We start from the raw sequence: 14,088 nt of genomic DNA, 5'->3' as shown, positions 1-14,088 counted from the left end.
TACTAACAAATAGAGTATGATTCCTAAAAATACATATTCACATTAAATAAATCACGAAGGGAAATTCTAATCAAATGAGATTTTCAATTAAGTATAACTTTTTTTATTTCATCACAAGCAACTTTGTGGCATAAGAATTCCCACACTTGATCCACCAACGTTGTTGCATGTCGATGTCGATGCCTTGTTCTTATACGTAAGCTTGATGTCCTCCAAACGTATGTCATCACATGGATTGGTAGAGCTGCAATCAAATGTTATAGCCTCTGATGTTGCTGATGTTCCTCCAATGTTTTTATACGTCACATCACTAATCTTCACTCCAGCACTCTTTAAAACAACAAAACAAAAACAAATTTTTAGTTCAATCCAACATTAATTAATGATTTAATCAACTTAGTTACCTGACCAGGACAACCTTCATTGTCCGGACAATAATTTTGATCGATTATGATGGGATTCTTAACATTGTTCATAACGATGTTCTGAAACACAACATGTTTCACGAAGCCATTGCCAGGCCTCGCCCACGTCTTTATCCTCACACCATTATCGGATTTAGTGAACACTGCGTTCATCAATGTTACATTTTGGACGCCTTGTTCGTCAAACTCTTTTCCCAAGCTCCCAATGCTGCATTATTATTATTATTCTTATTATTGGAGATTAGATCATAAAAATGTTTGATATGTTGTAAAGAATTGATTCATTACCTTACGCCATGGCCAGGCCCACATTTGATACGAGTCATAAACAAATTCTTAGTTCCATCTCCAATGGATATGCAATCATCACCAGTTTGGATGGTAGTTCCTGTGATGGTTACATCGGTTGATGACTGCACATGAATGCCGTCAGTATTGGGGCTTTGGTCGGGAGCCATTATCTTCACATTCTTAACCAATACATTATTGCAACTGTTAATTGTAATATGAGACTGCCGGCTATTGAGTGATGTCAGCCCACTTAAATAGATGTTGTTCGCCCAATTGAATGTTAGTGACTGCATCAATTTACCAAAGCAAAAAAAAAAAAAAAAACATGTTACCAAAACGATGGTTGGAACGGAGTCCCACATTGACTAATTTACAAGATGATCGTGAGTTTGTAAATGAGGAATACATCTCCATTTGTATGAGGTCTTTTGGAGAATCCCGAAGAAAAACCATGAGGGGTTATGCTCAAAGTGGACAATATCATACCATTGTGGAGAGTCGTGATTCCTAACATGGTATCAGAGGCATGCCCTTAACTTAAGTCTCGAAAGTGTAGTCAAAAGTGACTAACGGGTCGAGCAAATGGTGTAATTTGTTCGAGGGCTCCAGAGAAGGAGTCGAGGGTTCTATAAAGGTGTAGTCAAAAGTGACTAATGTGTTGAGCAAAGAGTGTACTTTGTTCGAGGGCTCCAAAGTAGGAGTCGAGGGTTCTACAGACCTCATGAGAGGTTCTATGGTGTACTTTGTTCGAGATGAGGATTGTTGGGAGGGATAAGTATGGAGAATACATCTCTATCCGTACTAGGCATTTTGGGAAAGCCCAAATAAAACCATGAGATATTAGGGTGAAAATGTAAGGAGATTTAGGGTAATTATATTAATAATTATATGGTTAAGGTTTAAGACGACATACCCTAGCTCCCGGTGGACAATCCTTTCCAGAGTCCCTGCAGGCCCAATACGAAGCGCCCTTTGCGTCAATGTTGCCGCCGAAGAAAGAAACATCGTTAACTTTAATGAACAAAATCCAATACCCAGAACTTCCAAGGGCACGGTAGTCTAGAGGTGCCACAAGGGTTCCATTCAAACGGAAGGTAATCTTGTTCTTACATGGCCCTCTGAATGTGGTGGGGTTTAGCAAGAATCTTCCCTTAGGGACATTGATGGTGGACGGCGTGGAGGAGCTGCAGGCCAATGTCCATGCCTTGAGAAAGGGTCGAGTCGAGTCGGTTTTACCATCGGGTTTTGCTCCATAAGTAATCACATTGTAAGTGGCTGCACTTGAAAGTTGAATGAAGAAATAGAAGAAGGAGATGATGAGAAGTAATGTTTTGATTGTGTTGGCCATTTTTGGAGAAGAAAAGATGGGATATAAGAGGCATAACAAATGGGTAGTGTTATTTATAGTGCTCTATGGATACTAACAATGAAAATGAGTATCAATTAAGTTGGTGTAATAGGAATACATTGATAAAGTCAAATGAAAGAAATTGGAGTGGTATGCACTTATCCATGTGCATGAATATGCCTAATTGAGGGAAACTTAATATATTATTGTTTGAATACGTGGGTTGATCCAAATAAGTTATTAAATTGAAGCAATTTTCTGATAATCATTAATAGTTATGAAATAAAGTAAGTTTATGAATTTGTTAGTACTTTTTCGCTATAAATATTCATCAGATGTATATTTTATTTACAAGAATTGAAAAAATATAATAGCTTAAAGTTATTCTTTTTACTTAATCTATTTGTTTTGACGTATTTCAATCATGTGTCATATCCAAATGGAAAGCGCGGGTAGCTTTGTGTTGAATCTTCGGAATGGATATTGACAAAAGTTTATGGTGTACGGTCTCCAAATGAATTAAATATATGATAATCTTGATTGATAGCACAAAAACAGTCAATCTTACGTTTGGTCTTCCCTTGAATGCCAAGGCGCAGCAACATAACTATAGCATTCATATTGTTTTCTCGTTCTTTGCATTAATAGGTTAGTTTAGTATCGTAGAACAGAAGAAAACAGGCGGACAGCCCAAATTAGTATGATGCCAACAAAGAATTATTGAGTTCGTATGCTATCGGGAGCATCGAAATGATATCCGCTTTCACAATTCGCTTAAACATTAAACATGCTTATAAAGAATCGACCTATGAAAACTTCATATTTGAGACTTCCAAGGCATCATCCGTCTTCGTATTGTTAATGTATAAATCTTTTTATGTCCATGTAAAGTCATTTTCTTACGTTCTTATCACACCTATATCATTATCGTTGTCCTTAGAATCAAATTTCTAAAGAAAAAACACTCAATAAATTTAGGTCGCCTACGTCATAATATATGCATGTAACATGGAGTGGAGAGTTAATACCATGTCTCTGCTTATAATACGTTCAAAAGTATATTTAGTCTGTTACCCACATACATCAAAATAGAGAAGAATCTGTTAGAATCGTACAACAACGCACACAGTCCATCTAGATAAACACAAAGAAATAGGAGAGAGAAAATGTAAGAAGAACTTAGCTAAAGGATTTGTAGGGTAAGAAGGAAGTAAATATATATGGTTTTAGTTTACCCTATATAGTTTTATCAGCTTTTTATTCTAAATAGTCGTTTACTGTGTATAGGACTATTTTTCATATATAATTTTCCTATTGAATAAGATATAAATAGGCATTAGCCTCATCCCAACCATTCTGCTGGTGACGGATACTCAACAAGAATTTCATTCTCAAACCACTATCAGCATCCTCGCTACTGCACTATACCAATTGAGGCTTTGCACAACCTCAATATTTCAAGATCAACACATTTTGTCATCATTTTTGTTGGATTCTTTGCACCCTCTATCTTCTCCAAACACATTACCATCTTCCACTAACCTACGACTGAAATGATATCGCTTTTTGTGTTTTGTCTTTGAATGATAGATCAGGTTTCTCACCAACGTATGACACTCTGACTATATGTACAAAGAATCTTCTCGTGCTGCTTATCGCCCAATTCTTCTAGATAGTATGTCACCCATATCATCTTCTTTTCAACTTTAGCTATTGCCACGTACTCAACCTCAGTAGATGAAAGAGCAACGCATTTCTGAATTCTAGACATCCATCATACATGGCATACTCCCACTTCGTTGTATCCTCCAACTGTGAGGCATTATCAAAGGGCTCTGGTTCCCCTTTATCAGTCAGCAACAGATAATGTAATGAAGACACATACATATCCAGTACTCTGATAGCTTTGGATGATCTTTTCAACACTCGCTCACGTGCCACTTGCTCCACCTCTGGTTCCTCATCCGCCGTCTCAAGAGTTCCTTGAATATCTGCTACAACATCACTAAGTGAATTTTTTCTCAACCCAACCTCCACTCCCACTTGCTTTGTTATCCCGGAACCTTTCTTCTTTTTGTCCTTGTACATGACATTTTCATCACAAGTCACATCATAATATCTTAGGATTCTCTTGTTCTTGACATCCCAAAACTTGTACCCAAACATGTCAAAATCATATCCTACGAGGTAACACTTCACAATCTCAGCGTCAAGTTTGTCACTCTTTTCTGGATCAACACGAACATATGCAATACAACCAAAAGTTCTCAAGTGAGTGTACTTGAGTTCTTTTTCTATCCATATTTCTTTTGGCAACATATTTTCCTTCTACACAACCCTATAAACCATTCCCAAGGGGTGGTGAAGGGAGGACCCCAATGGGTAGAAAAACTTGCAATCCCTTGGAGTTATGCACTTGGAAGAAGTGAAAAAAGAATAAATATAGTGATAAATTTTTTCATTCCCACAGTAATAAGAGAGAAAATAGTATTTATATGTTGTTCAATTCTTTTTGTTTGTTGTGAATAAAGTGTACATCATATGAATTGGAGAAAACACAAATAAACTTTCTAAGTTCTTTCATAATTTAGTAACTACTGACCATTCTTCTAAACAAAACATTGACCATTTTCTTAAACTTGTTCCGCGAATTGAGTTGTTCTACCAATAACTTTGTGGATCAGTAGTTATGTTGGTGTGCCTTCGGATTCAAGGGAAAACCGAGCGTATGAATGGCTGTTTTTTTTGTACTTTCAATCAATCACATTATCATATATTTAATTAGTTTGGAGACCGTGTGCATCACAATGCAAATAAAGCAGTGGTGTTTATCCCATAAAATGTTGTAAATATCCATACCATAGATTCAACATAAAGTTAACGGCGTATTTAGTTGAGTATTCAAACAATAATACTTATTGTTTACGTAATAGAAAACACAAGAATGTATGTATCAAACCACCGAAGATTTCCCTCATTTTAATCAAACCACCGCTTATCAGCCGCCACCTCAATTAGGCATATTCATGCACATGGAGAAGTGCATGTCACTCCAATTTCTATCACTATAAATAACACTACCCATTTGTTATGCCTCTCATATCCCATCATCTTCTCTTCTCCAAAAATGGCCAACACAATCAAAACATTACTTCTCATCATCTCCTTCTTCTATTTCTTCATTCAACTTTCAAGTGCAGCCACTTACAATGTGATTACTTATGGAGCAAAACCCGATGGTAAAACCGACTCGACTCGACCCTTTCTCAAGGCATGGACATTGGCTTGCAGCTCCTCGACGCCATCCACCATCAATGTCCCTAAGGGAAGATTCTTGCTAAACCCCACCACATTCAGAGGGCCATGTAAGAACAAGATTACCTTCCGTTTGAATGGAACCCTTGTGGCACCTCTAGACTACCGTGCCCTTGGAAGTTCTGGGTATTGGATTTTGTTCATTAAAGTTAACGATGTTTCTTTCTTCGGCGGCAACATTGACGCAAAGGGCGCTTCGTATTGGGCCTGCAGGGACTCTGGAAAGGATTGTCCACCGGGAGCTAGGGTATGTCGTCTTAAACCTTAACCATATAATTATTAATATAATTACCCTAAATCTCCTTACATTTTCACCCTAATATCTCATGGTTTTATTTGGGCTTTCCCAAAATGCCTAGTACGGATAGAGATGTATTCTCCATACTTATCCCTCCCAACAATCCTCATCTCGAACAAAGTACACCATAGAACCTCTCATGAGGTCTGTAGAACCCTCGACTCCTACTTTGGAGTCCTCGAACAAAGTACACCCTTTGCTCAACACATTAGTCACTTTTGACTACACCTTTATAGAACCCTCGACTCCTTCTCTGGAGCCCTCGAACAAATTACACCATTTGCTCGACCCGTTAGTCACTTTTGACTACACTTTCGAGACTTAAGTTAAGGGCATGCCTCTGATACCATGTTAGGAATCACGACTCTCTACAATGGTATGATATTGTCCACTTTGAGCATAACCCCTCATGGTTTTTCTTCGGGATTCTCCAAAAGACCTCATACAAATGGAGATGTATTCCTCATTTACAAACTCACGATCATCTTGTAAATTAGTCAATGTGGGACTCCGTTCCAACCATCGTTTTGGTAACATGTTTTTTTTTTTTTTTTTGCTTTGGTAAATTGATGCAGTCACTAACATTCAATTGGGCGAACAACATCTATTTAAGTGGGCTGACATCACTCAATAGCCGGCAGTCTCATATTACAATTAACAGTTGCAATAATGTATTGGTTAAGAATGTGAAGATAATGGCTCCCGACCAAAGCCCCAATACTGACGGCATTCATGTGCAGTCATCAACCGATGTAACCATCACAGGAACTACCATCCAAACTGGTGATGATTGCATATCCATTGGAGATGGAACTAAGAATTTGTTTATGACTCATATCAAATGTGGGCCTGGCCATGGCGTAAGGTAATGAATCAATTCTTTACAACATATCAAACAATTTTATGATCTAATCTCAAATAATTATAATAACAATAATAATAATGCAGTATTGGGAGCTTGGGAAAAGAGTTTGACGAACAAGGCGTCCAAAATGTAACATTGATGAATGCAGTGTTCACTAAATCCGATAATGGTGTGAGGATAAAGACATGGGCGAGGCCTGGCAATGGCTTCGTGAAACATGTTGTGTTTCAGAACATCGTTATGAACAATGTTAAGAATCCCATCATAATCGATCAAAATTATTGTCCGGACAATGAAGGTTGTCCTGGTCAGGTAACTAAGTTGTTGTCCTTTCAAAAGTACATTAAATCATTAATTAATGTTGGATTGAACTAAAAATTTGTTTTCGTTTTGTTGTTTTAAAGAGTGCTGGAGTGAAGATTAATGATGTGACGTATAAAAACATTGGAGGAACATCAGCAACATCAGAGGCTATAACATTTGATTGCAGCTCTACCAATCCATGTGATGACATACGTTTGGAGGACATCAAGCTTACGTATAAGAACAAGGCATCAACATCGACATGCAACAACGTTGGTGGATCAAGTATGGGAGTACTTATGCCACAAAGTTGCTTGTGATGAATTAAAAAAGTCGAACTTAATTGAAAATCTCATTTGTTTAGAGTTTTCTTTCATGATTTATTTAATGTGAATATGTATTCTTAAGCAATCATAGAAATTACTATGGTGTATTTAATCAACCCTCTTAATCTATTTATGTAATGAATTGGTCCGTTTTACACCCTATATATTTTTTCTCACTACTTAATGTATATAAAGATAAGATATATTGAACAAATAATAAGGCTCAAAGAATTAAACACGTACATAAGTCATTTCAAACATAATCAATGAGAAATAATACTACTACGGTTGGATACAGAAAAGATAACATCACCTATCTTGTTGATTGATTTGAATCACGAGTTTAGAATCGAGTTTTCCTTACTCTTAATCTTGATCTTGATCATGTAGGTAATTTATTCCAAAACTTTCCCTTTGGTTGTTTCTTATCGTTCTTGAGATTCTTGGGTAATTTAGATCTAAAGTCTTGTTCTTCAACAAGGTTCTTAGATCAAATCACATGAGTTTCATAACATTTGGTACCAGACCTTTCCTTTGGTTGATTTCTTATCATTTGGTATTAGAGGTTTAGGCTCAGGATCTGATGTATGTTTTCGTTTTTAATTGGCTCAGAGTTTGAAACTCAATCTCGACTCTATTAAAAATTTTGAGAGGTGAGAATGAGAACTCCATTTGTGTGTAAATGAGTGTAAATAAAGTGTCTTTGAGTGAATATACGTGAGAGAGTTTTGTAAGGTCCTTTGTATATCCTTACCTTACTTTTGCAACAAAGGTTCACAAATAGATTCGAGAACAAATCCTCTTGAAGAAGTAGAGATATGAACCAATACATCAATCATGCAATATAAATTTCAAGGAAGATGTGAAGAAAAAGGTTGTTCAAATTATCATAAGATGCATCAATTCATGCCACATTAAAGAAAAATCAAACTTCATAAATTGTATGTTTAGAATCATTCAAGCTTGACATGATCAATCTTATTTCTGGAGTTATTTGAATCTCAATCAAGTGTTATTGTCCTAGGATATTTGATCAATAAGGTAATTCGAATCTTACTTCATTTGTAGTGGTTTCTTATTATTTGGTATCGAGCTTTCCCTTGAATTGTCTCGTGGGTTTTAGGTAGTTATATGTTTTGCTTCTTTCTTATTTTTCATTCAGATTTTTTTTTATTCTTTCTCTTCTTTTGATATTGTGTCCCATCATTAAAAAGAAAAAGTGTAATTTTTATTATTCTTATTTATTTATTTATTTTGTCTTCCGTGTTTTTTTTTTTTTTTAGGATCTTGTCCTGTTCTAAAATTTTGTATTTCATAAAATCTTGAACATGTTTCATCAAGCACTGAGACTTGTAAGAACCATGTTAATAATGATCCATTTTGGATAGCTTTTAAAAAAAATCTAAATGAAATCCACCAATCTATAAAATACATGTCTAAATTATGTCAATTGATGAATTTGAAGGACCAAGTAAGAGAGAGACAAATGGTACAACTCATTCAAAAAGAGGAAGATTATTTTATGCCGAGAGACATTGTTTCAAATGATGATATTGTTACTGATGACCTCGAGACTAGCAAAGACAATATGCAAGTATATGTTGCTCCACGTCCACTAGAGACAAAAAGTGAAGAAAGTAAAAAGGAGAAAGAGCGTGAGGAAGAAATATTTGACACATGTACTGAGATTAAAGAGAAAGAGGTACATTTAGATTTCACGGTGTTTTATTTTAAGTTTTAGATAATTATCTTTAAGATTATAAGTTACATTTAGATAGCAATCATTATGGTAATGATGTCGGGTTACAAACTTTCAATTAAGCATAAGTTAGTATAACGTTTAATTTCAAAGCTATAATTAGTCATTCACGTTATTGCTTTAGCATATTTTGGATATTAAAAATGAAATTTGTCTATTATGTTTGAAGCCATGAGCTTCTTCTCTTGTATTTCTTGTGTTTAGATTTGCATGCTAGAGTCATTTAAGTAATCTTGATCAAGCTACCTTTTCGAGTGATTCGAATGACGAGTTTAAAAACAAGTTTTATTTACTCTTGATCTTGATGAACAAGGTAATCTGTTCCAAAACTTTTATTCTTATCGATTTTGGGATTCTTGGATACTTTAGATCAAAAGGTCTTGTTCTTCGACAAAGTTTTTAGATCAAATTTCAAGAGTTTCATAGCAGTTGTGCTCTCTTCGTCGATGAGGGATGGTTGAGGTCTACTTGTGTCGTTTGAGAGAAACTACCCTAATCAAAGAAGAGATTTAAGATTTATTTGTTTCTTTTTCTTTTCGTTTCCCTCTTTTTTAATTTCAAAGTTTGAAATTCAAAACAATTTGAATAGAAAATAAAAAACATAACAAACAAAATTTAGTTTTTCAAACTTAAATTAAAATGAATGAATAATTCAATTATGAAAATAATGAGTTTGAAGACTTGATTAAAGTTTTCTCATAAAAAATTTGAAAAATTAAATCCATTTAAATTTAACTCACTCAAATTTGATATTCAATTTGGTTAACCTGAATTAAACCTCGAAAAGGAAAAGTTGGCTTCACTTCAAGATGTGGGGTGTCATAACCATACTAGAAGATAATAGGTTGTGCCTCTCACGTTATATCGAAAGTAGTGGTGCCATATGAGTGCTGCTTGTCGAGCCATAACAAAGGCTGAGTAAGAGAAATGTTATGATGAGACCGAAAATGATGGTGCATCCTCTAACACAACAAGAAATGTAGACAGTAAGCAAGAACAAAAGTGACAGTATTGTTAATGGTGTTAGAGACAAGCTTAATGGGATCCCAAGCCATGACCTTAAAAGTTAGGGTTCTTATGAGATTTTTGACAAGCGCGTTAGAGTTAAATCTGTATGAGTGAAATAAGAAAGTTTGTCAAATTTAGTGCTAATCGAACATCAAATGAACATTCCACGTTACACGACTCCTCTTTGTTTTGATATACATGGGTGATAGATCGTATATATATGCTTTAGAATATACATGGAAGAGATATGATATTGGCTCTTTACCACCCATAAAACTCATGCTCTAAGTGAGTTACCCATGACGCATGTGTATGTTAAGACGTAGGTGAGTGTTGCAAGATGAGTCTCTTGAGAATTTTTCTTTCCAAATAAAATTCTAATGACGATGATAGATCGACATTAATGTGCCAACATTGCACTACTTCCCATGATTCAAAAGTTGCCTTTTGAAGCTTAAGGAGAACTTCTTCTGCCTCCTCGACAATCAATCCCCTTGTCAGGGTCGAGGGGCTCATATAATTATTGAACTTAACGCTATCAAGCTAGTGAACCATCTATAGATAGGTGATATATATCACCGTCCCAATAAAAGTTAATAAGAGATAAGATTGATGCTTTAAAGAAGATCAAGAGTTATCCGATTAATATTCCTAACATATAGATATATATAAATAACCAAAGCTATAATAGATATTGATTGCTTGATTGGAACATGGTTCTTTGACATGAAATTGTTAAAGTTGAAAAAAAAAAAAAAAGTTTTGGTTCTTTGTTTTGTCAACTCAAAGCCCAAAGTCCACTCCTTTGATCCAATCTTTAGGATTAGTGTTCGTAGTTGCTTGGATGTTCATGTTCGTAGTCTCAAAAATACTTTTAAATTTTTAAAAAAGTTTAAAAAGTATTTTTACGGTTAATTTTGGATGAAAACCGTTAATATTTTGTTTATTTAAACTCCTAAAAGAGTTTCAAAAATACCCTTGAACTTTGGTTAATATCTTTAATATTTTTTTCAACCAGCTCAAGAATATTTTTAAATCTTTTAAAAAAATTTAAACACAACTTTTATAAGAAGTTCAAATATATCTTTACTCATAGTAACACGTTTCAAAACTACCCAAAGTACCACGTTTCAAGGGTATTTTTGAAATAAAGTATTAACGGTTTTCATTTAAAATAAAAGTAATTTTGAGATTTTTTTTAAAAGTTTAAGAGTTTATTAAAATTTTGAAAGTTGAGATATATTTTTATTAATTTAGACTATAATATAGGGTAAGAAATATGACCAATGGATAAATGTATAGTGTTGGACTTAGAGCTATGTATCCTTTGAAAAGATTTATTTCATTCTCGTCTGACTATTCGTGCATAGATAGTCAAAGACAGTACATTACTAAACCATAAGATTATAGAGAGACAAGGTGCTTTACGAGCACAAAAGCTTGTAAGACTCGAGCGACATGATTTTTAGAGAGAAAAAGTGCTTTACGAGCACAATAGCTTCAAAGCTGTTCACACGTCCCAGACAATCTTTGCTCTTAAAGTGAACACGAAACTTTAAGTTGTCTAGTCCCATCTCCATATACCAAGCCTTGTAAACGCCATCAAATTTCTTGCTATCTCCCAGTTTAATGTTGATCTGATCGAGTGCAAACTTTGCTACATCGACCACAAGTGAGATTAAAAGATTAGGGATTTGAATCCACTTCTCTTCTTTAGGCACATCAACAGGCCCAACATTATGTCCGGGACTTACTATGATAACGACACTTTCTAGCTTTCTGACTCTTTCAGAATGATATTTCACTTCGAACATCACAAACTCATAATTGAGACAACGGTCCAAAAAGTCAATGGCTTTAATATGGAGACGGTACTTTAGACTATTTGGGCTCAACTCCCAATACCAACCTTCATAAACACTATCGAATTTCAGAATATTTCCATATTTACGGTTGAACTCATCCACTGCAAACTTTGCAACCACTTGCACGCATGGCTCTTTAACGGAAGGGATTTGAATCCACTTCTCAACAACTAGGCTGGAAAGTTGGAAAGATTCAAGAATCAAGATTTTCTTACCGAGGATGTTCTTAACGAACACAACAGCCTCATAGCTGTTCACACGTTTAAGACAATCGATCGCCTTAAGTTTGAGACGAAACTTTAGGTCATCTCGACCCATCTCCATATACCAACCCTCGTAAATACTATCAAATACTAGGTAATCTTTATATTTGATGTTGAACTCATGCACCGCAAACTTTGATATCTCTATCACAAATGCCGCTTGAAGATTAGGAATTTTAATCCACTTATCCACCTTGGGTGGATCAACAGGTCCAACACAGTGTCCAGGATTCAATATGATCACGAAAGATATTAACTTTCTGATTCTTTCCTTATCAGGTTTCTCTTCGAATACAACAGCCTCATAGATAAGCAAACGTCCAAGAAAGTCTATTGCCTTGATATGAAGACGATACTTAAGGTTGTTTGAACCTAGTTCCAAATACCAACCTTCAAAAATGCTATCGAATATAAGACAATCTCCATGCTCAGCATTGAACTTTTCCACCGCAAACTTAGCAACCTGTTGTAAGCAATGCCCCTTAACATCGGGGATTTTAATCCACTTCTCCACGACCTCTCCTTGAGCACAACCCTTGCTTGAAACACTCATCGTGTTGTCTGGTATACACTATGAAAAAACTTTGCGATGGTTTTCTTCCATTGATGGCTCAGTATTTATAGAAGCGATCGAGTATGCTATTATACCCTAATGAAAGCTTAAAAAGATAAGATTGATGCTTCTAAGAAGATCGAGAGCTATCCAATTAATATTCTTTATATGCATTCGTATTAGAATGGAATATGATTCTTAGACTTTAAATTGTTTTAGTGAAAATGAAAATGAAAAGAGATTCTTGCTTCATTATTTTTACTAAAAACTCACTTCTTTTGAAGTTTAATTCACATGTGATATATTATTCGTACTAAATTAATAAAAATACCTTTCGAATTTTGCATTTATCTTAAAAAAAGAAAAAAAAAAAAAAACTTAAACTAATAAAAGTACAAAAATACCCTTACAGTTTTGGATGGAAAGTGTTAACACATTTTCCAAAAATACCCTTTAACATTTACTAGAGTTTAAAAAATACGCTTCAACTTTAAAAAGTGTTCAAAAAATATCCTTGAGTTTTTCAAAAGTTTTATTAATACCCTTAAACTTTTATTTAAAAAACTTCAAAAATACCTTTTTAACTAAATAAAAAAAAAAAAAAAAAAAAATCAAAAACACCTTTAAACTTTTTTAAAACATTAAAAAAATACTTTACTATTAGTACCTTGTTTCAAACTACTCATCGATTTTAAAAAATAACATTAAAAAATTTGGATATAATTTAGGAGGGTACAAACGGAAAGTTTTCGTCCATATACTGATGGTAAAATTTTGCTTAAACGTTTTTTTTTTAAGTTAAAGGTGTTAATGTTATTTTTCAAATTTTATGGATATTTTTTAGTCAGGAGTACTTTTGAACTTTTTTTTTAAGGACGGAGGGTAATGAAACTTTTTTTAATTCAAGGGTATTTTTGAAATACTATTAAAAGTTTAAGGGTAGTTTTGAAACAAGAGCCTAATACAGCTTCTATCCAAAACCATCAGATTTTTTTTTTAATTTAAGGGTATTTTTAGATTTTTAAAAATCTAAAGAATATTTTTTTGGATAAAATATTTAAAGATATTTTTATTAATTTAGCGTACGATAATAAAAAAAAAACTTTTAAAATAATACTTTATTGCATACATGTTCATATTTATCAAAGAAAAATAATATATATAAAAAAAAGTAAATTATACATCATAATATATTATAATAAAATATTTTAAAAGGTTTGGTGAAATCTCATTCAAAATGAATGAAAAACATAATAATAAAAAGAAATTATTGATAATTAATAACTATTGTATGAATGCAAAGGATTCGAGTTCATCGTTTATTATTAATTTGATTGGAATATGATTTTTTTTACTTTAAATTGACATAGTTAAAAACAAATAGAGATTCTTGCTTCTTCTTTTTACCATTCAAAAGCAATCACCCACTTCTTTTAAAATTTAACTCAAAAAATTTTAAGAATTTAATT

The 14,088-nt window shown here is 33.9% G+C and overlaps 3 protein-coding genes across 3 annotated transcripts; 1 reads left to right on the top strand and 2 right to left on the bottom strand.

Annotated features, from left to right (window-relative positions):
• LOC111793505 (polygalacturonase-like) lies at nt 1–2,064 on the bottom strand. Its single transcript, XM_023675414.2, has 4 exons — nt 1,630–2,064; nt 714–1,003; nt 405–633; nt 1–330 (listed from the first exon to the last, which is right to left on the bottom strand). The coding sequence occupies exons 1-4, from the start codon at nt 2,062–2,064 to the stop codon at nt 112–114; spliced, it is 1,173 nt and encodes a 390-aa protein (XP_023531182.2). The 3' UTR covers nt 1–111.
• Nucleotides 2,065–5,186: 3,122 nt separating this feature from the next.
• On the top strand, nt 5,187–7,276 carry LOC147792785 (polygalacturonase-like). Its single transcript, XM_087123539.1, has 4 exons — nt 5,187–5,626; nt 6,253–6,542; nt 6,626–6,854; nt 6,947–7,276. Exons 1-4 carry the CDS (start codon nt 5,192–5,194, stop codon nt 7,163–7,165), a joined length of 1,173 nt encoding a protein of 390 aa, XP_086979665.1. The 5' UTR covers nt 5,187–5,191; the 3' UTR covers nt 7,166–7,276.
• Nucleotides 7,277–11,259: 3,983 nt separating this feature from the next.
• Nucleotides 11,260–12,676, bottom strand: LOC111792827 (uncharacterized). Its single transcript, XM_023674420.2, has one exon. It carries the CDS (start codon nt 12,617–12,619, stop codon nt 11,363–11,365), a length of 1,257 nt encoding a protein of 418 aa, XP_023530188.2. The 5' UTR covers nt 12,620–12,676; the 3' UTR covers nt 11,260–11,362.
• Between the last annotated feature and the right edge of the window lie 1,412 nt (nt 12,677–14,088).

Source organism: Cucurbita pepo, chromosome 4, assembly GCF_057944985.1.
Source record: "Cucurbita pepo subsp. pepo isolate OVF chromosome 4, ASM5794498v1, whole genome shotgun sequence".
NCBI classification, from domain to species: Eukaryota; Viridiplantae; Streptophyta; class Magnoliopsida; order Cucurbitales; family Cucurbitaceae; genus Cucurbita; species Cucurbita pepo.
Note: the sequence above shows the minus strand (reverse complement) of the source record. Positions and strands in the feature narration are given on the sequence as shown.